At 46.2% G+C, this 24,724-nt stretch overlaps 3 protein-coding genes and 1 long non-coding RNA gene across 6 annotated transcripts; 2 read left to right on the forward strand and 2 right to left on the reverse strand.

The window, feature by feature from the left end:
* Positions 1–7,190: 7,190 nt before the first annotated feature.
* On the reverse strand, positions 7,191–11,641 carry LOC124648941. Of its 2 annotated transcripts, none has more exons than XM_047188621.1 (3): positions 11,009–11,641; positions 7,683–7,771; positions 7,191–7,605 (listed from the first exon to the last, which is right to left on the reverse strand). In XM_047188621.1, exons 1-3 carry the CDS (start codon positions 11,097–11,099, stop codon positions 7,240–7,242), a joined length of 546 nt encoding a protein of 181 aa, XP_047044577.1. In that variant the 5' UTR covers positions 11,100–11,641; the 3' UTR covers positions 7,191–7,239. The 2 variants fall into 2 exon arrangements, with proteins under 2 accessions (XP_047044577.1, XP_047044578.1); XM_047188622.1 differs by having other exon boundaries at positions 7,191–7,602; positions 11,009–11,300.
* LOC124648942 lies at positions 10,231–10,886 on the forward strand. Of its 2 annotated transcripts, XR_006986476.1 has the most exons (3): positions 10,231–10,267; positions 10,338–10,484; positions 10,560–10,886. It is a non-coding gene; the product is annotated as an uncharacterized LOC124648942 (long non-coding RNA). The 2 variants fall into 2 exon arrangements; XR_006986475.1 differs by having other exon boundaries at positions 10,236–10,484.
* A 227-nt stretch (positions 11,642–11,868) lies between the features above and the next one.
* LOC124648978 lies at positions 11,869–13,300 on the forward strand. Its single transcript, XM_047188658.1, has 2 exons — positions 11,869–11,984; positions 12,790–13,300. The coding sequence occupies exons 1-2, from the start codon at positions 11,870–11,872 to the stop codon at positions 12,990–12,992; spliced, it is 318 nt and encodes a 105-aa protein (XP_047044614.1). The 5' UTR covers position 11,869; the 3' UTR covers positions 12,993–13,300.
* A 500-nt stretch (positions 13,301–13,800) lies between these two features.
* Positions 13,801–24,384, reverse strand: LOC124649063 (ent-copalyl diphosphate synthase 1, chloroplastic-like). Its single transcript, XM_047188741.1, has 15 exons — positions 24,092–24,384; positions 23,136–23,252; positions 19,720–19,781; positions 19,127–19,614; positions 18,786–19,000; positions 18,519–18,639; positions 18,314–18,426; positions 17,989–18,215; positions 17,780–17,895; positions 17,566–17,664; positions 17,187–17,429; positions 16,738–16,858; positions 16,610–16,648; positions 14,715–14,924; positions 13,801–14,264 (listed from the first exon to the last, which is right to left on the reverse strand). The coding sequence occupies exons 1-15, from the start codon at positions 24,189–24,191 to the stop codon at positions 14,040–14,042; spliced, it is 2,496 nt and encodes an 831-aa protein (XP_047044697.1). The 5' UTR covers positions 24,192–24,384; the 3' UTR covers positions 13,801–14,039.
* Positions 24,385–24,724: the final 340 nt, after the last annotated feature.

The raw sequence follows: 24,724 nt of genomic DNA on the forward strand, positions 1-24,724 counted from the left end.
GGGTAAGAACTATTAACTCCTAAAAAGGATGTATCAGTGCAGTCAACTGTTTCTTATCAAGTGCAGTCAGATCAGGACAATTAGTTATAAAATGGAAATATCAGTAGAAAGTCTAGGTAGAAAAAAACATCACAAAAGTAAGGAGAGGAGTCTCGGAAAACAGAGGAGGCAAATATCATGCTTTCATCATTTCAGCCACGGAGGCTGCAGCTGCCATGCCTCAGAACAAATAGCCAAATAGGAAATAAATAATGCGTGTTGGTTTTTTAGGCTTTGTACTTCATACATGGGGAGGCATAAATCCAAGTACCATGGTCTCTAAATTAGATTGGAATGCTCAAACATGTTGTTTGAATAAAATAAGTAAATCTTTATCTTCTATCAAAGGTTTGGCAATGGTAGAGTGATGTGCTAGATATGCTTACCTCTTCATGACACGTGCTCAAAAATAATATGAAAGCAACACAGAGAGGCACAAGTGTGACATAGACTCTAGAACATAGCAAATCAATGTTTTTTTAGAGATCAATAGGGTTCAGAGAATTATTAGTTTCAAAATTTGTCCGAGCCCATGGCAATGAAGAACAAATTAGGTAGCATTTGAAATCAAAGCACCGGAACCGCATTTGAATTGAAGAACATGATAGCGAGTATTGCCTTTGATGTTTCTTCTAATGACAACATGAAAGGAGGTCGAGCAAGAATGGAGAGCTAAGCAAGAAGTTTCCCATGCCAGGTGCCATGATATCGACCACAAACCTCTCTACAAATGTGCCTAGAAGAAGTCCAATTGACTACTGATGATAGGCCCCACAAGAAATTTTAGCAAGGAGATTTCTAGTAAAAAAAAACAGTAGCAAAGCTTACTTTACGAAAAAAGAACTTAAACTCTAATATAGCCATATAGATACCAAAGGCCGCAGTCAAGAAATAGCAGAAGCTCTAATATAGCCATATAGCTACCAAGTGCTGCACCATATATACCGATAGATCCAAAGGTAAAACAGAAATAAAATCCAGTTACAGCAGCAACTTTTGCTATCTTCTTTAGAATATATATGTATAAGATAAAAAGGATACCAACAAATTCACTACATGGTAGTGAGCTACTTCTTGGCTGTATGGTCTGTCTCCGTTTTACCATGTTAGGGGTTGCATTGCTATCTTCTTTTAGATAAGCAATACAATACGAAAATTGGAATACCCTGAAAGGAGAAAATATGCGTTATTTTAGTGAAATAGCGGTGAGAGGCAGCTACTAACTTGATGTAATGAAATTAGGATACATGATTCTCCCATCTATGCAACAATCTAATATACTGAAGTGGAAGGCACATGGAGGCAATGCCATTATATCATAAGATCAAATGGCTCAAGAAAGTATATACTTACAGTTTTATCAGGTAGTGAGATCTGGAATAGACAGAATGAAGTTATTCCCCTATAGATCACCACGAGTAAAACCGAAAAGCATGAATGGTAGCAAGCTGATCAATATAAATCATAGCTTGAATGAATTGCATTTTTTAGATAGATAGCTTTAAACTAAAATTTAAAAATAATCCTTGCACAAGAATAGTCATATGCTTAAGCATATCTCTATTTAATTTCTACAACACAATCTCGGTACATATTCCGACTACTAACACATCATAACCGAACAAGAATAATATGCAGTGAAGTTGTAGCAATACTACGTTCCTAAAAGGGAAGGTGAAACCTTGACACTTCTTTTCTTTGGACAACATAAATAACCATGCCACTTCATTTCTAGAGAAGGATCAATAATTAGAATGCTGAACCTCACTTGCAAAAGTCCCATACCTGCTTTATTATTGAAGTTCTAACATAATTCGAATCAATAAGCTTTTGATATGTTCTAGCTCTCCAAATAGTCATTCATAGGAAGAAATTAAATAGAAGAGATATCCACATACGGCTTGCAGATTTAAGTGAAGTGCATTGATGTCAAATAGCCAAATGAAGGTCTACACCCAGTAGTGAAGACAAACATAACCTAAAATATCTATGGCACCTTGGAATAAAATCATTAGATCTCCTAGTATGTGGAGTATCTAAGGGAGCAAGGAAGAATGGGAGCCCACTTACAACAAATCATGCAATCAACACCAATGTTGGTCGTTGCCACTACCGGCATCAGAATCTCCGGCTATCCAAACTCAAACATTCGAGGTAACACCTCAACATCTGCAAAGAAACAATCATGAAAAGCGTATCTCAAGTCTCGTTGACAACAAAGTTTGCAGTTTTTTTTATTATTGAAATGATGATTACTTCACCACACCAAACAAAAGGCAGAAGTAATAATGAAAATGAACATCAATCTTACCCGCCTATATAACCGGAACCAGAATATGGGATATAAGCAGACCAACCATAGTCCAAACTCAAAAGTGACCATGTTCTACGCCGCCAATTCTATATTGGACGAAATTGGTTCCGCCTACGCGTGCAATGGAACCAATATAGAAAACCATGTTATGGTCGACTATACCCCAACCGATATGTTATGCCAACAATCTAAAAACAAAAGTATGCAGAATCAATCGGTGATGAGCATTAACCAAAAAATACCATAACCTTGAAATTACTTCGAGTCCTGAATAGCCGAGCCTTGCAACACTTGATGACCTAGTCATAACATGTAGTCGAGTTCTTTAAATCTTAACCTCAAACGAGAACGAAAACACAATTATTCCAACGGATATGAATACATTTTACGGTAGAAATGCTCAAGCACTAAGATTTGAGCTAAAATGCTAAATACCACCAGGTTCATATATTCACCACATATTTCTCAACCGATTTAAAACCCGTACTTGTACGTAAAGATCAAAAGTAAACTCATGGATGCAAATCAAGACTAATTATATAAAAGTCAAATTTGAGAACCATCGAGTCTACGGATACAGAGCATATAGTGTACATCGATTTTCATAGAAAAATAATTAGCAATAATCTGAACAATATCCAAGCAATTCATTCATTATAATAACAAAAACAAAAGGCACAGCATCTCCCTAGAAGCTAACTCGTCATCGAATCGAGTAATTCATGTCTTCTAGAGGCAAATCCATGTGGTCTCCTTCATCTCCCCGCAACCTCCCCTTTTTCCCCTTCCGAATTTCCGGAAGGACAAGGATATTTTGTGTGAGAGAGAGATGGAGGGAGAGGGAGAGGGAGGGAAAGAGAGACCCGCATGTCGAGCCCAACCAGGGCGTCTTCCGACGATCGTACAATAGGGAGAGACTCATCCCAAAGAGCTGCTCCTCTTGATGGCCACCAACCGCTCCTCCTCCAATGGTATGTCAGGAGGAGGCTCATCCCAACGATCTAGGCTGCTCCTTCCAGCCCCCAGCCGCTCCTCCGGTTGCGAGCCCTCGGCCGCTCCTTCTCCGACGACACAGCCCGTCGTTTGACCGTGGCAGCGGCACCCTGGAACCTCGCGGCCGACCTGCTCCACCTCCGGCCCAGCGCCGCCCCTCGAGCGCCATAGGGGGAAGAGGAGAGGGCGCGGGCGACGACGGCTCGCCGGAGAGGAGGCCGGCTGTGGTGGAGAGCTAGGGAGGCGGCCGCGACGAGCCGGAGATGGGGACGCGGCGGCCGCGACGAGACGGAGATGGGGATGCGGTGGGGGAGGTGGCGGCCGCAAGGATTGGGAGAGGGTTAGGCCGGGGCGCTCGCACGACCGGGCCGGGCGGGCCTTTACACGACCCATGGATAAAATGCGGGTCCGCGCGAGGGCCTCGCGCCCTGGACGGAACGGCCGGCCGAGATCGCGCCACGTTAGCTCGATCGGACGGCCCAAAATCCAAACGCCTGTGAGAGCTCCATGGGGGTGCAGCAATCATACCGTGAGATGCCAGACTGAAAACAGACGGTAGGCGTAGCCAGGTATGAATACGGCCAGTGCTGATGGTACAACAAAATGGAAAGGGCATCTCCAACGGGCGATCCAAATGGACCTGAGCGATCGTTTGCTCCGTCGTGATCGAAAATGCGTCTGGATCATGCTTGAGCGGACGATGCAAAGTGATCGGGCCGTCTGCTACGATGGAAACCTGACCCAAATATACGTCAGGTTTCTGTCTCCGTGGACGCTTCGCGGTCGCGCCGAGTGTTCTTCTTTTCTTACCCGGTCCCGCAAGGGACAGCGAAATCGAGCGCTTCGATTTGCTTCTTTTTTCCCTTCTTTGCTGCCCTAGTGCGACACCACCACCCGCCACCGTCCCGCCGTAGCGGCGCAGTACTCGCCGTCGGCTCGGTTCTCGCCGCGCGGGAGAGCAGGATCGTAGTCGGGTTGGCTCCGGCGCGTACTGCCGCCTGTTTTGGGGCCAAATGTTGCCGGTTGCGCCGCCCGTCCGAGCCCACGACCTGTTCGATCAATTACCCCGGTAGGTGTCTTACTCCTGTTTCGGAGCTATTGTGTGCGACCATTGATCCACAGTTCGTACCCACGCAGATGGACATGTGGCAGATGTTGGATAAGTTCAGCGCGGATTTCGTTGACTCCTCTTCCTACGAGGAGTCCGATCAGTCCACGCAGACATTGGCAACTACTGCGGCCTCCATGATCCACGAGTTCAATTCAAACCAAGGCCGGTGCACTGGGCTCTGTCAAGGGCCGATCAAAAAATCTGTCGCGCAACAGAGTGGAAGGGCAACTCCGGCTCCACACGGACTACTTCCACCTCACTGATCCGGTGTACAAGGAAAAAATGTTTCGGCGTCGGTACAAGATGTCAAGGGAGCTGTTCATGGTCATTCTACGGTGCGTCAGACACTACGACCCCTACTTCCAATGCATGCCCGATGCAACAGGTGCGCTAGGCTTCACCTCCTACCAAAAATGCTCCGCGACTATTCGCATGCTATCATATGGAATGGTTGCTGATATATTCGATGTGTATCTTCGAATGGGTGAGAGCACCTGCCTTGAGGCCATGTACAGGTTTTGCCGAGCCGTGATTTCCGTGTTCGGACAGCATTACTGCAGGGAGCCAACTGTTGAGGATAAAAGGCGACTGTTGTCTATCAACGAGTTAGAGGGTTCCCAGGAATAATTGGCATCATAGATTGCATGCACTAGGAGTGGAAGAACTATTCATTTGGATGACAGGGTCAGTACAACAGGCATGTGGAGGGACGGACTGTCATTTTTGAAGCTGTCATATATCAAGATTTATGGATTTGGCATTCATTCTTTGGCATGGCCGGTTCTAACAATGACATCAATGTGTTGCATCGATCACCGGTTTTCAACAGGCTCATGTAAGGCAAAGCTCCCCGGGTGAGCTACGAGGTCAATGGAAATGAATATGACAAGCCATATTATCTTGTTGATGGCATCTACCCTTATTGGGCCACACTGGTGAAGACTGTCCGTAATCCAAACTCCGAGAAGACGAGGAGGTTTGCCAAGATGCAAGAGGCTTGCAGGAAAGATGTGGAGCGCAGATTTGGTGTGCTCCAAGCTCGGTGGACAATTGTCCGTCACCCGGTAAGAACATGGTCGCTGAAGACCATGCATGCGGTGATGACATGTTGCGTGATCATGCACAACATGATCGTTGAGAACGAGCGTCCTGATGGCCGAATGAGAACCACTGAGAATTCCAAGGTGAGCTGATTGCGCCACTCCCTGGGGCTTTATCTTGGGAGGACTATCTACATATGAATGTAGAAGTCACTGGCGAGACCGTGTGCAAACAGCTGCAGACGGATCTGATTGAGCATCAGTGGGTATTGGCTGGCCATGAATACCATGCCTAGAGGAATATCATCTTATTTTCATGTAGACTTTTTAAAATTTAAATGTAATAACTATGCCTTTGTTGAAACTCTTTATTTTGTTGTTTTCAAACATCATAATTCATGCCAACACGGAAATGCATCGGGCCGCTGGAGGCACCCCGTGTGCAAACGGACACACGGCCACGCCGCGCAACGCAAACGGATGCGCGCGGATAATTTAGGTGTCCAAAATCGACCGCGCGTCCGTTTGCGTCGGGGTGGCACGGCACATTTTTTTCTCGAATTTCCATTTTTTATAACATAAAAACATAATTTACATAGTAAAAGACATGGAAAAAACCCCTAAACGCCTGCGCCTACTGGTTCTCCTCGTCGCTGTCGATCACAACGAGCTTCGGTACCACCCACGGCCAGTTGGGAACCGGTGGAACATACGTCGGGCGCGCCGACGATGCTGGATCTCTCTAGGGACGGCACTACCGGTTATTTTGGGCCGACACTGCCACCGTAATCGCACCAACATGCAGAATTGGTTGTCGGGTATAAATATGACCCTTCTTCCCCATTGAATGGTTGCTTATACTCCCCAAGAACAAACCCTACAGCTGGGCCACCAAAATCACTTGATGTCCTCCCTCAACCACCCAAATCTCTTGATCTATGGAGAATCGAATGAGAAGATCCCGATCTTACTAAAGCGATTTGCATTTCCTCCGCATTCACTTGAGGGCCTTTGGTTAGTTTTTCTTTTAAAACCCTATTTGTTGTTTACTCTTGTTGTTGTGTTGTAACAGTCTTGGGAGTCTCCAATTTGGTTGTGGATGTTTCTATAATGTTCCGGTACATAGAGAGATGCATGTGGTGACTCAGTCAATCTTAAAATTCGCTAGATTATTCTCTCAGACTCAGTCTCTCAAATTTGCTCATACGGGCATGATGTGCGTGCATGTTTTCATAGGGGTGAGTGTATGTATATATTTGTGTGCGTCTATGTTTATACCCTGTTTAAAAAAAGTTTTTTAAATAAAAAATAGTCAACGTTTTAAAGTTTTAACTCAGAACAAAATTTAAAAGGAAGCTTATTTGAGAACTCCAGATATATTCCACCAAAGAAAAATCAACGACATTACGAAAGCCTTTAGTATCGTGATAGCGAAGGCCCGCAAGTCAGCAACGATACGTGAAAGAAAAGCCCAGGACTTCACCACTTGCGTGGGCCGCCGTCAGCAACGATACCAAGGACCATCTCTTCTCAGTTCGTGCTCGCGGACGGGGCTTGCCTGCGCCGCGTTTTTGCTCCCATCGGTGCGCCCAGCTACGTGGCAAGCATCCAAAGACCTCCCCACCCACGCACGTCTCCCTTCACTTTCGCCAAAACAAAACAGAAAAAGCAATCCACCAGAAATACCGGACACGATCGTCTCATACGCGGACAACTAATCCTCCCGTAATACAAGCCTGCAGTTAAAACAGATCACATAATTGGAGGGAAATTATCTCCTTCGCGCCAAGGCGTCCAGAAAACATATGGCTGCCCGCCAAATCTAATAATCCATTAGTAATGCAAACAACAACGGAGGGGAAAAAATGGCCACCTCTGAGGCTATCTAATTGAAGCTCCCAGGGAAAATCGGCAGCGCCGGATGACAGGTAGAAGCTCCGCTCTGTAAATGGAATTGCCAGGAAATCCCCAACTTTTGACGAGTTCATCTTGCCGCTATCTGTAGGCACGATCTGAAGAAGGTCCACGATCTGACAGGTAAAACGAAGGATTTTGTTCTCCACCGATGGCTTCTCCACAAGTTGGTGTTGGGAACCATGATAATGCTGCTGGATCAGAAGCACAAAAGGTAAGAATAGTAAATAATATCTTTCTTGTTTTTCTTTCACTAGAATCCTACACGAACCTGGTGATGCAATCTCCACTCCACGTTCAGCCAATTGCTCCAGCATTGCCTATACGACCAACAGCTGATGCTATGTTGATATCTCATCTCTGCATGAAAACATATAAATAAGAATCTTATAACCGATAATAGTAGTGAATTTGATCAGGTGACTTGTGAACAAGGCTTCTTTTATATCACAGGAACCATGTACTATATAGTTAGCCTCATTTATACACAAATTGACATATACACAAATTGAACTATATAGTTAACCTCATTTATAAACATAAGTGTATTAATTAAACTGGACACATCTGCAGGAAACCGAAGCCAGCAATAATAAAAGGTTACCAAAGGTTGGCATGAATTTTTTGTCCGAAGAGGAAGCTTATTCCTTTTATAACCAGTATGCTGAAAATGCGGGTTTCAGCGTTCGAAGAGGCAGTAAGCACAAAGTGAAGAACACTAATACAATACAACAAAGGACTTTCTTCTGTTCTCGGCAAGGTATGAACTACGACAATAACTTTATTAAATTGTTTGGAGTATAATCAATTTTATATGAACTACGACAATAACTTTATTAATTACTAGGATCCCGTGCTGAAGATAAAAGAGAAGATACATTCAAATATAGTAGGCCTGAATCACGTTGTGGTTGTGATGCACACATGAAGATAACTCTCAGGAACGGACTTTATCATGTGTATGGATTTGAGGAGAAACATAATCACATCCTTGCAACGGGCGACATGGCCCAATACTTGAGATCTCATAGGAGAGTAACCGAAGCACAAATAGCATCTGCGGAGGTTGCAAAGTCTGTAGGAATTTCAAATAAAGCAACTATTGATCTTATGGCCAAACAAGCATGCGGGGGGAACCTTGGCTTTACACGTGAAGACATGAAAAATCGTCTGTATACAAAAAGAACATTACAAGCAAAACAAGGTGACACCGGGGGAGTATTAGAATACATGGAGAAGAAGGTGGCAGAAGATGTCAAGTTTTTCTATTCAATTCAAGTAGATGCGGATGATTTGATCACTAACATTTTTTGGGCTGACTCCAGAATGGTATCAGATTATGCCATGTTTGGCGATGTTATATGCTTTGACACCACTTACAGGAAACTAGATGATGGACGCCCTTTTGGTTTGATTGTTGGAGTGAATAATCACAAGAAAACTGTTGTCTTTGGTGCTGCCCTTCTCTATGATGAAACCGCTGAAAGTTTTGGCTGGCTTTTTAGAACTTTTTTAAAAGCTATGTCTGGTAAACATCCACGGACAATTATAACTGATGAAGATGCAGCAATGGCCAAGGCAATCAGTATAGTCCTAGCCATGTCTATCCATAGACTTTGTGTGTGGCATATGAATCAAAATGCTTGCAAGCACCTTGCTGGAGTTGTTTCAGACTATAAGAAGTTCAATGCTGATTTCCAACATTGCATCTATGACATAGAGGAAGAAGATGAATTTATAAGTGCGTGGAATAGAATGCTTGACAAGTATGGACTACATGAAAATGAGTGGCTCCAAAGGTGGTTCGAGAAAAGAGAGCATTGGGCATTAGTGTATGGCAGAAATACCTTCTCTGCGCACATGAGCACTACCCAAAGAAGTGAAAGTATGAACAATGAACTGAAGAGATACATTAGTATTAAATATGACATGGTCACTTTCTTCCATCATTTTGAAAGGCTACTTGCGGATAAAAGGTTTGAAGAGGTGAGGTGTGACTTCAAAGCGACACAAACTACTCCCAAGATGAAGACAGAAGCTAGCTACATGTTAAGGCAAGCCGCAACTACATATACTCCTGCAATATTTAAGATGTTTCAGGAACAAGTGCTAAGGACTCTGAACTATGACACATTCATTTGTGATGATAGTGACACACAACATAAGGTTTACAAAGTTAATTTTCATGGCACACAACGTGTCCATGTTGTTACATTTTTTCCAGAAGAAGAAAAGATCAATTGCAGTTGCAAGAAGTTTGAATTTGCAGAGATTGTTTGCTCGCATTGCTTAAAGGTACTTCATATTAATAATATCAAACATATCCCAGAAGAATATATTTTGAAAAGATGGACAATTGATGCCAAAGTTTTGAACATAACAAGCAATCGCGAGCAGCATGAGGACCCAAAAGCAAGAATGTCTAATCGCTACAAGGAGTTGTGCAAAATATTTACGAGAATAGCTGCCCGTGCTGCTGAGTCTGATGAATCATACGACCAGGCTGCTAATTGCGCAGAGCAATTAGCACTAGATGTGGAGAAAAGCTTAAAAATTAGAACTGATCCAGATTTGGGCAAGTCCTCTACTTTAGAAGGTATGTAATATAGTGCTAATTTGCGAACAATATTGTGAAACTAAGGACTCACATTTATCTTTATAGTTGCAGGATTGAACATCAATATTGAAAGAATTTCAAAACACAATGAGGGGCTTGGACAACCAGTAGGTGTCAAGGTGAAGGAGAAGGCTGTCCGAGGATCAAGAAGACCCGTTGGTGGCTTCGAGAAAGCAACGGGAAAGAAGAAGAAAAGCAAAAATCCTATTGTACAGCTACAACCTCAAACCAGCTCAACGGTATATAACTTTCTCACTTGTTTCACATACACAAAATAATTTTTCTAACATTTATGTACACGTTTTATAGGGTCATTTGGAGTTTATGAAAAATCAAATGGGTGCATACCAATTACAGTACAGCCCATTTGTAAATGCTTCGCTTGGTACTGCCATCTCCATGTCACCACACGAACAAAGAATGTTGACAGGATTCCAACCATATAATACACTAATGGTATGAGCATTCTACAATGTATGTTTTTATCATTTTCAAAATTTAATGGCATTGAAATTTGCTACTTGTCCACAGGATCATCCCACAAATCAGATGGACATATATTTACAACAGAACAACTCAACTCCGATTTACGCACAGCAACAAACAATTGGGACTTCTGCTTCTACTATGATGGCGCAACAAAATCATGCCTTCTTACAACAGAACTCAACTCCGATTTACTCAGACCAACAAACCATTGGGCCCTCTAGTTCTACTATGATGGCACGACAACAGCAAGCCTTCTTCGATCAATTGAAGCCAAATTAGTCAATATGTTGTCTAGAGTTTTATCTCTTGTTTCGAAGCAAAATTGAACCAGCCTATGCATATCAATGAAACTAGCAACTATGTTCACAAGTCGTCTTCAATCAATAGCTTATTCTGATTTTCTAATAGTTATAAAACTGTATGTGTTTGCAAAGATGCAACAATCGACAGATCAAGCTCACTAGAGCAACAGAGGAAGAAAGGACTTTTACCTCTGTATTTTGCGTCGTTTGTAGATGTAGGCGAGTTGACGAATTGCAGAACTGTCGGCGAAGCAGCTCCCCTGTGGACGAACAGACTCATCAGCGCGACGACTCCTCCAGGCGCCTGCAGGTCTGCCGCCTCCAGCTAGGAGCTAGTACGAGTGACTCCACCAGCCGGGATCCGCCGCCGGCGGGAACGGGCAACCGCGCACGAGCCAGGTGCAGCTACAACACCGAGCTCCTCTTCTTCAGCACGCCGCAGGTCCGGCCCTCCACCCGCGCCGCGAACGACGAGCCCTGCGGGGGCGAGCGCAAGAAGTCCGCCCACCGGAGGCAGTCCTTCCTGGCGGCGCTCTTCGGGGGCGGGCGGCACCGCGGGCGTAGCTTCCGCTCTCGAGTCAATCGCAGCCATCCGGGATTCACCTCCTGCAGGTCCGGCCTAGCAAACTCGAGAGGCGACCAGCTTCCCTTCCGCCGCTGGCCGGAGGAGTTGTAGTTCGCGAGGGAGAGGAAGGGGGCCGGCCCGAAGGATTGAAGGAACGGGGGCGACGGAGGGCATCACACCGGCTTCTTCCCCTCCGCCCTCTCTCTGTGGTTCAGCTCCGAGTTCACATGGGGAAGAGGAAGTAGTGCTGTACGAGTACGACCGGTCGCCGCTCGTATCGCTTCGTATCACGCGGATAGTTTTGTTTTTTTAGAAAAAAAAAAGCAGCCGCGTGGGGAGGTCCTTGGATGCTTGCCACGTAGCTGGGCGCACCGATGGGAGCAAAAACGCGGCGCAGGCAAGCCCCGTCCCGTGCTCGCATCGTGACTCCAGAGAGAGAGAGAGGAGAGAGAGAGGAGAGAAGAGAGAGAGAGAGAGAGAGAGAGATGTCTCACTCGCCGTCGGGATCGCGCGCGACGGCGCGGTCGGCCGGGGAGGAGGCCTTCGCCGACGCAGCTACGGAGGAAGGCAGCGAGTCCCAGATCTCCGCGCTCCTCTTCGGTACGCGCCCCCTAAAACCCTAGGCCACCCGCCGCGCGGTGGCGCTTGGTCGCTCGCCCCAATCTCCCAAGTGCTCGGCGCACTCGCGCGTGTTCGTGCTCAGGATGTGCGGTTCGTTAGGACTTCCGGACCATTTTGCGATCTAATCCAGGCGATTCGACACTAGATTGGGGGGGGGGGGGCGGGTTTAAGGGGATCGAATTTATTGGTGCTAATCAAATTTATTAATCCTGAGTTTTGCTTCCTATTCTGATTCGATGTGTTGGGACCAAATTCATATTGGCTTCGAATCATTTCTAGTAAATTTTTATCAAGGTAATTTTGATTGTCAGATTCAAATCCAAAGCAATGAGAGAATTCGCCTGTAAGAAACACAGCTACTTCACGTTCGTTGTTCACTTGCTAGATTCCATAACACACACGCACAATACATATGATTTGGACCAGCATAAATGAGCCTACATCTGCTCGCCTATTGTTTGCAGTCCAATTGTGGAATATATCTAGCGACATGCTTAGAATTTGCGATATGGTCCTAATTCATGTTTCCTTTTCGGGTACTTTTGTCTATCAACTCTGCTTGTGCACATTTATTATTTATATCCTGTACATTTCAGTTAGCAGCAAATAAAGGGGTAGTGAAATCCTCTGCATAGATCACCTCTACTTGATGGCCAATTTATGCACAGTTCAGTTGCTAGGTTGATAAATTCCAGAACACACACGTATACTAGAATTCGCACCGTGTCAGGGATGGTATCTGTACAACAAATTTCTAACACGTTGCATGCATTCTCCTCCGCAGACATGTCGAATCAGGTCCAGGATAGCCTCCAGAACATGCTGAAGATGACCAGTGAGATCGAGCAGTGTGGCGGCGAGATTGAGGCAGAGATCGAGCAGGCCAAGGAGGGCGTGGCTGACAAGTGCAGGGCGCTCGAGGAGGAGAAGGAAAGGTTCCAGAAGGTTGCCCTTGCCGCGCTTAACATCCTGAGCGGTGGCATCTGAAGCCTACGCCGCCTCCGTATGAACCAAGACTGATCCTGATAGGTGCCACCCTCTGTAGATCACAGCTCATGTTCCATGTTTGAGTCTTGCAAAATGTCAATTGGTCACCAGTGTTAGCCGCCTTTCTTTTGCTTAGCCTGTCAGCAATTTGGACCAGCGCGTGATGGGAGTACCAGACTATCAGTAGTAGTAGTAGTTTGTACGGCTTGACTCTTTCAGTGAAGCAGAGATAGCTGTATAGTTGGTAATTTGTCTCTTCTGAATTCTTGTTGGTGGTAATGATCTGCAATAAAGTGTTAATTAACTCAGAGCTTATGCCGTTCCAGACAGGTTAGCAGAGAAACTTGTCTATCAAGTGCAGTTCCTGTGGTAATGAATTTTGGCCTTTCAAGGAACACTTAACTGGCATAATCTCTGCCACCACATTGCCAACCCGAGGGAATGCCTCTCCTTCACCATGAAAAAGATTCACCTATCTGATACAGCAGAGATGAGGTAGCTGCTGCTTAAGTGAATTAACTGTTGGATGCACCCTCTTTTCTTCCATAGTCCCATGGCTACTGCAGGATTTTGAAACTGTCAAGGGATATATCAAGGGTTGCATGCTGATGCGTGCACGGGCTTACCTGTATATTAAAGCTGCAGGGCAGCAGGGCTTGGCGAGGTTATGTCTTTCATGGTTCATACGGTTCGCCTTTTCGGTGCATCAGGGCTGTAGGTAAGTTTCAAACTTTTGATGGAACATTAGAGCTCTTACTAATCGCTGAAGTAAACGCTGGACAAGAAGTTGCAATGGTATAACTAGTGGTGGTTTATGACTTTGCCTCTTTTCCAGCGAACTAATTTATACCATAATCTCAATGCAAACCACTGAGCTCTCAAAATGGTACAACATCGACGAACAACCCTGTTGGCTTGAATAAGCAGACGCTAACTTCCATTGGCACAACATATTTTTATGCACCCCTCCTCTAGAACACTTTACAACATTCTTTTCTACAAGTTTCACATTCATCCCTAAAATTCATACTCCTATAGTTTTTTCTTTCAGATAACATGTTCAAAAATAACTTTCGAAACATGTTTATCCAAGATGTCGGATGGGCAATTGGTAGCATAGTAACAACTTTTCACAACACTCAGGAAGGTCTGCTTCGTCTTGCTACCTGGTTCGTCATAATCAGTCTGAAGAATATTTTGGGCAAGTTCTTGCATGTCGAGCTGAATTTTCTTGTCCATGTGTCTTATTATTGCATTGTTCTTCTCAGCATCCTGTAAATGGCAATCATCCATTCAACGGTTCAGAATGAAGGAAGTGAAAATTCATATCTTGCGTTATTCAAATCACACTTGCTGATATGAGGTATGTGTACTTCAATTTTTTTATCGTACTAAAATGGTAGAATTAAATTAGTATTATTGTTGATTTTGAATATAATTTTTTTTAAATAAATATGCATTTTGAAATGTTTCATAAATTAAATGGTTGCTTGTGACTCAACAAAATTAGATGAGCAATTGTTGCTCTTAGCAGGAAACAACAATGACATAACCTTAGAAATGATCTCAAGTTCAATGAATATATTTTGAAAATTTAGAGGAAGAAAAGTTAGATCCATGCAAGTAACCGTGATATTCATTTCTTGGAATAAAAAAACACCACCGCCCATCGATTACTTGATACAAAATGTGGCAAGAAAAATATTTGAGCATAAGAGTTACCTGGGAGAGTAACATCTTGTGGTGAAGGGTGTCACAAATAGCGGACGCGTGTTGAATAAACCAAGTACCGTCTATACTATTCACCATAGATGACGCTTCACCAATTCGTCCAGCACAAATCTCGATAATTTTAACTAGAAGCAAACATGTTTGTTTGTCATGGACCATGAAGGACTTTGCTTGGTTAACACTTGTTGTACCGTATGTTAGCTTATTCTTAATCAATATCATTAGTGTCACGTGGCGTAGTTACTTGAAGTAACAAGTCGTGTCGAGTCAGGTAGTATTAGCTGTTTTGGCTAGTGTATGTGTCCGTGTCACACTAGGTTTGCTAGTATGAAAAGGTTGGTTAGTTTCCTAGTAAAGTTTCAGGGTAGTAGTTAAGGTCGTGTAGGACTTGATGTCCGGATCAGTTTAGAATAGGTTTCTAAGTACGGGTCGGTTTAGACAAGTGCTAGCAGGTCGGTTGTCTGTGCATATTTATATGCACTAGGTCGTGTAATCTTATATCGTGAGTTGAGAAAAGCAGAAAATAAAGAGAAGAATAGAGGGCACGATATGTGCCCTTGGCGATAAATTTTGTCTCCGCGTTTGTTCGTCTAGTTTGATGTGATTGATCCGTGGGCAAATCCCAACAATTGGTATCAGAGCGAGGTCCAAGATTCGAAGCCACGCTTGCCCCGGGGAGGCGACCCTACTAGCGCCTCGGGGCAGGCGACCGTCGCTCGGCGAAGCGGCCGGGTGGAGCAGGCGTCGCGCTGTTCTTAGCGAGGCGGCGGGCGATCGTTGCTCGGTGGAGCAACACGGAAGGGTTGACAGTGTGTTGTCGTTGGCGAGGCGAGGTGGTGGATGGTCGTTGATGGGAGAGGTGGTGCCGAGATGAGGTACCGGGAGTCTCGTCAAGATCGTCGTCCGCGGGTTTTTCGTCAAAGTCGTCTTCGGAGGAGTCCGATGAGTCAAGGAGTCGTGGTCGTGCAAGTTGGCACGTCGGGTCGTCGTCGAGTCCGTGAGTCGTCGTTGTGTCCAAGTGTTTGTCTCGTGAGGATGCTGTTGCGGTTGAAGCGTGTGGAGGTTGAGGGACTGTCCGGTGAGGGATATCACCATGGGCGAAGACGCAACAAGAGGATAGCGGGTAGCTGTCGGCGTGCCTCAACCAAGTCGTCTACGTGTCTCGACGAGAGGATCAATGTCAAGTGTGAAGGGGGCGGTAAACCAGTGAAGGGGAGTCTCTTTAATGAGGACCTGTCTCTACATGAGGCTGGAGTGGATGGTGTAGTCCACGAGGTAGTCGGCATGTATTGCGCTAGGGTGGATGGTGTGTTCCACGGTTGCTAGCGTGGCTGGGTAGTCCGGATCATGCTTGAGTTGTTCCGTAAATTCGCTAAGTTGAAATTGGGGAGAGCCAATTAAACTTGTCGTGGAGCGAGACCTAGACAAGACGCAGATGTGCAAGAAGTCAAGATCGGAGAAGCACGGAAGACAAAGTCGTTGATCAAGATTAGGGAGAGATTGTTAGCTTATTCTTAATCAATATCATTAGTGTCACGTGGCGTAGTTACTTGAAGTAACAAGTCGTGTCGAGTCAGGTAGTATTAGCTGTTTTGGCTAGTGTATGTGTCCGTGTCACACTAGGTTTGCTAGTATGAAAAGGTTGGTTAGTTTCCTAGTAAAGTTTCAGGGTAGTAGTTAAGGTCGTGTAGGACTTGATGTCCGGATCAGTTTAGAATAGGTTTCTAAGTACGGGTCGGTTTAGACAAGTGCTAGCAGGTCGGTTGTCTGTGCATATTTATATGCACTAGGTCGTGTAATCTTATATCGTGAGTTGAGAAAAGCAGAAAATAAAGAGAAGAATAGAGGGCACGATATGTGCCCTTGGCGATAAATTTTGTCTCCGCGTTTGTTCGTCTAGTTTGCTGCATCATCCATTCAATCCACTGGAAGTTCAAAAAAATATATTAGAATGTTTATGTAAGGAAACATAATCAATAACTGGCAAGCAGGCAGAATTGTTCGTTTAACTTACAGCGCAACGCAGCAAATTGTTGACGTGCATCGTTCCGTCACCAGGTGCCTCTTGCGCCATTAAATCAACAAGTTTCTCAAGGGCCCCAACAAGAATTTCTTCTTTTGCATCTCCATTAAGCCTAGATACACAATTTTCGTAAGAAGAATATTTAAACTAAAGGAGATTCTAGTGAAGAAGCAAGTTCTTAAAATGCAACTGATTAATTATTTAGATACAGAGTAGTGGTATAAACATATTGTGTGACATCAGCCAAGTAAGAAACCGATTTCATTAATTTATGCATCTTATTTTTCCATTGGTGAAAATCATCTACCAAATTACTAGCATCAGTTTGCTATTTTTCTTACGAAGAGAAATTAGTCAAAGTAGTCAAACTAAGCAAATAGCTATTAATCATGTGACGTGGTGATTCGAATTGTGCCGTGATGCTGTGTTAGTGTACTCACCCGGATGCATCAATTTCTCCTTCATGGAGACTGCCATGCATAAACTGTTCCAGCACTTTATTACCCGACGAATCGCTGCGAAGGTATTTAGAAATAACGTTGGCGAGAACTGACACCCTTGCCCATGCAAGTCGTTCCGTCGCACGGTTTGGTTCAAATATGCTAGCAGCGGCCAGGAAATAAGTCCTTAAAACATCTCCTGAAGTCACCCCAAAAGCCTCGAGGCCATTCTCGGTGAACCACCTACATACATAAACAAAAATGCATTTTAAAGGAAACATATAAATGCACATCCCACAAAAGAATGTAACAATGTAAATGCAAAGTCATGCATGAGATGTGATGTAATTGAAAAATTATATGTGACACTAATGCTTACTTTTGTAGGCCATGCCACTCAAGCTGATGTTGAACTTGGCAACGGTTGAAATCATGCTTTGCCAGGTCAAGATAAATGTTGTTGTTCACAAGCGGCATCCTAGCAAAGTCATATACACCGTATGAGTTATCGGTAAGTTTTTTTCTTACAAGTATAGATGCCACAAACCAATTGCTTAAACATGATCTGCCGTCGTAACACTTTTCTTTTTTACCTGTAGAGTGTCTTGCCAATCCAGATATCATCCTCACCACCATATTGCTCTATGTAGAATCTTGCTTCTACGCGTGGCAAGCTTGCATACCATGGGAAGTCCAATGTATATTCTACCTATCATCATAACAGTTATCCACGTAAGCTAGGTTAATTTCTTTCACAAAGCAAGACAAGGTGATGGATTGGTAGAATGATGGAGTACTTTACCTCGCCTGGTAGATCCTTGGCAATGATCCACTTATCACAGATGGTGCCCTCGGCTTGTCTCCTTCTGAGGAAGTCGTGCGAGAATCTCGCGCCACGCTCCAGCACGTCCTCCCCTGGGAATCTCACTTGAGAAGCCCTGTTGAGGTTGTACATCCCGGTGACTGCCTGCGTCGACTGCCCCACGAAGGCGAAGAACTTGCCGTCCTTCTCAAAGTGCTCAAACACGCCTGCACAGCAGCAAATATGAGTGTTCTGTTCGTATCCCGATAAAATTATTATGCTCTGAAGAGCATGAATTTAGTCGTTTGAAGAGAATTCCTCGTACTTGGCGAGATGTCGTATCCGTGCAGCCGCATTAGCCGGAACGCCATGGCCGTGTCGTCCACGTCCTGGACCTCGGAGTTCCTTGCCCAGCAGATCCCCTTTTCAGTCCAGTGTCTGCAGAATTGGAGAAGATTAGAAGAGTTCCTAATCCTATGCTGCAACATGGAGAAAAGCTATAGAGCAGAGCCATGAAAGGGGAAATTAACCTGTGCACATGTTCCAAGCACTGTTTGATTTCTTTCTTGAAGTAGCGGGAGATGCCGAGGCGTTCCAGCCGGTCGACGGCCCAGATGTTCTCAAAGAGATCGACAGGGTAGACGTTGGGAACTGAAATACACGGCAATATCAAGATGAGCAATGCACGGTAATATCAGGATGAGCAATGCGCGTAAGATCAGGATGATCAATGTGCGTAAGATCAGGATTCTAAATCCAATATCAGTGCGCGCAGTTAAAAGTCATGGATCACCTACCTCCTCCATCGAATTTCTTGAGGATTCTGTTGATATATTCGTAGCACTTGGTGTCACCAGTTTGCATGAGAGCATAGGCCGTCGCAGAAGGAGAGAAGAGGAATGAGCCATCGCTGGACTGGAGCTTGAGGATCCTGTCCCAGTCCACCCCGGGCATCCCTTCGAGGGAGTGCAGGATCGTCGTTGGGAAGCTGTGCATCACCTCCATCGGAATCCTGCACAGAGAATTACCAACGTTATGAGTCAAGTGTACTTCTAGCCTTAATCCACTTTCGTGAAAAATGCTGTCTACACCGTAGGTAGGAAGGAGGAGCATAGTATGTGGGAGTGGGAATACTTACTTCTTGAGCTTGACTTCTCTGTTGGCATAGATGGTCTGCAGCACCTGGTGGTCATACGGTAACACAATGCCCAAGCTCTTGGCCGTCTCTAGCGTAGAAGGGAAAGCAATCTCGAAGCCGATGGGCATCTCCTCCGGGTCCTCCTCGGCCAGCCTCCACATGTTCTGCTCAAGAAAAGCCAGACCTCTCTTGCAGTTCTCGGCGCCAAGAGACCACTTGGTGAGAGCCACGACACAGCCGAGGGTGTTGGTGATCCGGTCGTAGGCGGAGAACAAGGCCTCGTCGCCCCAGGAGCCGTCCGGGAGCTGGTGGTCTAGGATCCACCGGAGGCTTTCCGGGAACTCGGGACCCTCGCCGCCGTCCAGCCTCGGCACCAGGGCCACCCAAGCGGTGTCGTAACCCGACACGGTGATCTCGCCGTCCTCCATCGAACCCAGCATCGCCCTCACCTGCTCGATCAGTGGCTGCTGGAACTCTGAACCGGGGACCTGGTCGAATTGTTCAGTCAGTTTACCATGGTCAGCGAGACATGTACAAAAGCAATTTTACATAACGTGATTAGTGTGGAATTAGTTGAAGCTTGCCTCAGGAACGACACGTGGTTCCTCGTGGCGTTTTAGAGTCTGAAACTCATCCACCGGGTCGGTTTGCAGCCCTGCAGGTAGAGTGAGACCGAGACGTCCGTCAAATTATAAATTTTATTTTAAAAAATAAGCAAATAGATGATAAATAAATAAATATTGCATATATACACGTGCACTCTGAGCGACCCACATGAGGCCACTTTATCCATGTTCGGCTGAATCATTTTTGTATCTAAGGTTCCACACACGTGTTAGACTAGTAAAAAATGATGAAAGATGGCGGGTCTATTAGTGTCCGACGATCGTCGGTGTCGTCACCCACCACATGATTTTGACATGACTAGTTGGCCGCATTTGCAAGTGACTGCATGCGTCGTACTCCTTAATATGGTATGAAATTCCTGCTCCAGTCAAGTATTTTGCTTACTAACCTTGTTAAGTAATTGTTTGAAATAAAATTGAGTCTCACCTTATGAGGTCGTAACAGTTAATTCTTCCATTTTGGTATACTCCTTTGAGTTGCTAGGACAATACTTTTGGCTAACAATTGCTGAATTAATTTGCGATTGATTTATATTACAAGCTTAACAAATCAAAATATTTCTTATATTGTAGAACATAAGGGTGTTTCTATACCGATTTGTAAAAAATTGAAGAAATCATGAAGGGTATCCCCCGTGGATAAGCTTAATTATCAGTTGCCGATATTGCACGTGTGCTAAAATATGACTACTAAATGTCTGCCTCCTAAACAATTGTTTTTTGACTATTTAATGCGAGCCTCATCCTAAATACTGTAATAATAAGAGTATTAATAGCCATGTATTGCAGTACAATATATATTGAAATTCCTGGTTTTGTAGCATGATATACACGTTTTCATTAAAAAAGAGTCACAGGATCTTTGGAGCAGTATCTCGTCCAAGGCCAAATCCAAGGAGTTGGCAGGAGTAACATGCATGCGACACATACAGGAACCAACCTGGATGGGATAAAAACGGCTCGAAATCCCAATCATGTTCACAGCAGAGCCAGAGCGAACATCGACCCCTCACTGTCACACTGGTTCCTCTCGCTCGGAGGAGGGAGCAGGAAGGCGTGTGCAAAAGATACCCTTATCTGAACCAAATCAAGCGACGAAGCTTTCCCGATCGTGTCTTTTTCGTGGGCATACGATCTCGGCATAATAAGTACGCCCGATCTAATCCTGGCTTTCGCGTGCCAGTCCTAGTCGAATCTCCGATCGTTTCCATTCCGTAACCCAGTTGATCGACGGGGGCCAGGTATTCGGCTCAAAAGAACGCTGGCGCCGTGCTTGCTTAGCGAACAAGTTTGGCGCCGGCCGGGCGGGCAAACCGGCCTCTGCCTAATGAGACGCTACAGCTTTTTAGATTAGGCGCTGTTCAGTTAGGATTTTTTAGCGATTGGCTGATGACGAAAGAAACAACAGCTATAGTGACCGTACTGACGGTAACAAGGAGGAGTAGACGACGAGTAATATATATGACCAAGAATATTTCCATCGCTCTTCAGACTTACTACTCCTCGAAATAGGCTTTCGCCCCGCTATATTAATATAGCAACCATGATACAACAAGTATGTTGGGGCCGCAGCACAACCAAGCCCAAAGGAACCAACAGAGAAAAAGAAAAAGAATGCCAACACCGGCAGATCGACAAGAACGAGGACAACCCGTCACCGCTGCGCCTCCCAGAAAAGTCCTACCACACTCCTAGCACTCCGAACTACCACGTACCAAACAACACCTTCAACAAGGAGGACGATGATAACGCCGCTGCTGTCCGGACTAATCCTAGGGTTTCCCCCGGTCCACGGAGGGGATTGGGCGAGGGGGTACACCCGACGCCCTCCAGGAAGGCAAGGCGGCGCCCTCGGGCGTCACCGCGACGGCGTCGGCAAGGCCAACAAGGATTTCTCCCAACCCCCAACACCACCACCCCGTTCATCCGAAGTGCTCCGCCCAACCAACCGCCCACAAGCACGCGCCACCACGATCTTGCCGTCGTCCTCGCTGTCTCCCCGGTGGTTCTCGACGCAGGGCCTAGGATGAGGTGACCGAAGATGGCAGGGCCGGGGGAAGCAGCACCATAGCCTAGCGGGAGGGAACTACCTCCACCGCAATCACGGGAGCCGACCGGACATGGCAGCACGGGACAACCAGGCCCGCCTAGCCCGGTACGCCCATGCCGCCAAGCTGCTGCTAGCCGGTCATGGTGCCGCCACCACCCTGCCACCACCTCCCCAGCACCACCAAAACCCAGGAGCACCGCCGCCGGTCAGGGGGAGCTACGGCCTGCCTAGCCCAGATGGGGCCCGAACTGGCCCAGATCCGGGCGGAGCAGGATCCGCCGCCACCACCCCGGCTGCGCCGTGCCGCCGCCAACAGCGACGCCGCCGCACCTCCGACCACCCCGGCGCGCGGAAACCACGCCGCCACGCCAGACCGCCGCCACCTGAGTTCACCGCCGCCCTCCCGAGGCCCCCGCGCCCCCGTCCTAGCCGTGGGTAGAGTCCGGCCCGTCACCGCCGGCACCGCACGGGCAAGGCCCGGCGGCGCACGCCGACAGCGGCGGCAGGGGAGAGGAGGGGAGGGGGAACTTGCCGCTGGAGGAGGAGATGCGCGCCCGGCCGCCGCGGGGGGGCGGCGCGGGTCGCGAGAGGGGAGAATGTTGTTTTCCACAACGTCAACACAATGCCTTCAGCCAGCGAGTTAGCCAGACTTACTACTTTAAACTGCATAGTAAGCGTTTTTTCTTGTACTAGCATATGTCGTGAGAAACAAAGTATCTGTCGGTAGTCTCTCCAGGAGACTAAAATTCCCAGATTAGTCAAGAGACGGATGATTCAACATTCCTGTCCTTCACATAGTCGATCAACCTAGTACTAGTAGTCAAGAAAGTTGTGCGCAACATCCTCCGGTAAACTACATGTGAGTTGGACTCCAGCCCCCACGTTTGGAGAAAATTATGTATATATACCTTTTTTTTGCAGGTAAAAATTATGTATACCTGACTTGTACTCATGAAAGAAAGGAATAAAAAACGAAGAAAAAATTTGTGTACTACTAGTAGTAGTACATCTCGTCCTCCTCTGGTAAACTATCCGTTGGACTTGTACCCCACGTTTAGAGAAAAACGTGTACCTGCATGTGATTTGTACTCACTAAATGTGTGCTCACTAATAAAGAGGAAAAATACAAAATGACAAAGGAGTATACGGCAGTATCTCCTGAGGAATACGAAGACGGCCAAAACGGCTGATGTGGGCGGCTAAGGATTAGCACTACTAATAATTAGGAAGAAAGTAGTAATGTATACGGTGCATGCTAACAAAAAGCGAGCGAGCGCATGGAGAAGAAGAGCGGCATGCATAAAGCAGCAGAGTCACGGCAATAGTAGAATACCTTTAGCAGCACCGGATACGCTGTTGGCCTGCGTCGTCCTCCGCCTTGCCATGCGCGTGCCGGCGGGTTCCACCACGCCATGGCCAACATCTTCTTTGCCGAGCGCACGGCATGGACCTGATTGTTCAAAGACAAAGCGATCATGATCAGTCTCACTAGCTTGCTACTCTCACGAAAAAGCGCCTATATGGGTGTCTTCTCTGCTCCTCGGCTTATCGCACAAACCAAAAAAGAAGAAATAAACATTAGAAGCAAGCCGGGGAGCCGGCCGATCGACCAAAAGCAAATTTGTTCAAACAGAAAAATGATACGAAGACGACACACATACACAAGCATATCAAGGTACGAGTAGTGAGAATTAAGTGGGAAGCATGCATATGGGCGGATCTAAGGTCCCTCCAGCCCCGGTGGGCGGCCAACAAGGCTTGCCAAGGGTGCCGCGGCTTGCAATATGAACTTTCTACGACAATTTTGTCCCAAAAAATGGCACCTTAATTAGCCATGTTTCCTAGGTTTCTGGAAGTTTCTAGAAACGCACGCGCGTATCCCAAGTGCATGCAGGCAGGCAGGAGGGGTCGCGTCTCGCGCGGCTAGCTCCTTAATTATTTTGTCGGTTTCGTTTCACCACGAGCGGCCGATACTATGCAGGTCCGGCATGTGTCTGCCGTGGAACAGGACGAAACGGCAGCTTGCTATAGCTAGCGCGCTGCAGGTAGCAAACTGGCCGTCACGATCTGCGCGTGATGGCATCGTCCTGACGTGATCCATCGACCCGCCGGCAATCCACCACGCCATGGCCAGGGGAAGAAGAACCCGGCGGCCGGATCGACGCGCAAATAGAACTCCAAGTTCAACGGGATTATTAAGCATGCAATGGATTTACCGTCGTATATACCAAGCGGAATCACGCGTACTACGGTGGAAAGGAGAAGGGACATGGATCGACGGACGATCACCTGCTTTGGCGAGGGCACGGAGCCGAGGTCTCCCCACGTGGACGAAGGGCGCGCTCACCGCCGGCGAGAGGTGGAGCTGCATGCTGGCTGGCTGCGCCATAATACTACCCTGCAATGCACGACCGCCTGCTGGGGCTGGAGGTCTATAAGTACCACTCGCGAGCTCCAACGGGAGGTTATGGATGAGGATGAATTGATGATGAACCAAATTATATTGGATAAGATTAAGGGTAGGCTGGCGCTGGTTAAGGCAAGGGATTAAGAGAGGCAGCTTATTGCCCAAACAAGAACGGCTCGAGGTTATCTGGGGTCCCTGAGGGATGCGTGTGAATATATAGACAGGGGGAGAGGGGGTGGGGGAGGGGGACAAAAACCTCAAACTGTCATCACTTTGTGAACGGGTGGTGTGAGAGTGATATGCTCTGCGCCCAGCACACCAAAAGATACCCAGTCCAGAGACTTTTTTTTTTGAAATAGTGTCCAGAGACTTCTTATTAAAATGCGGTAAACCTGTTAAGAGTAAAAAGAGACGCAGGAAATACACTTTTAAAAGGGTGCACCATGCACACTTTTAAGGAAACATGTCCAATCATCGTCACGTTCGAGGAGTACAAGTAATATTTAGTACAAGCT

The sequence above is a fragment of the Lolium rigidum genome, chromosome 4 (assembly GCF_022539505.1).
Source record: "Lolium rigidum isolate FL_2022 chromosome 4, APGP_CSIRO_Lrig_0.1, whole genome shotgun sequence".
In the NCBI taxonomy this organism is placed as follows: domain Eukaryota; kingdom Viridiplantae; phylum Streptophyta; class Magnoliopsida; order Poales; family Poaceae; genus Lolium; species Lolium rigidum.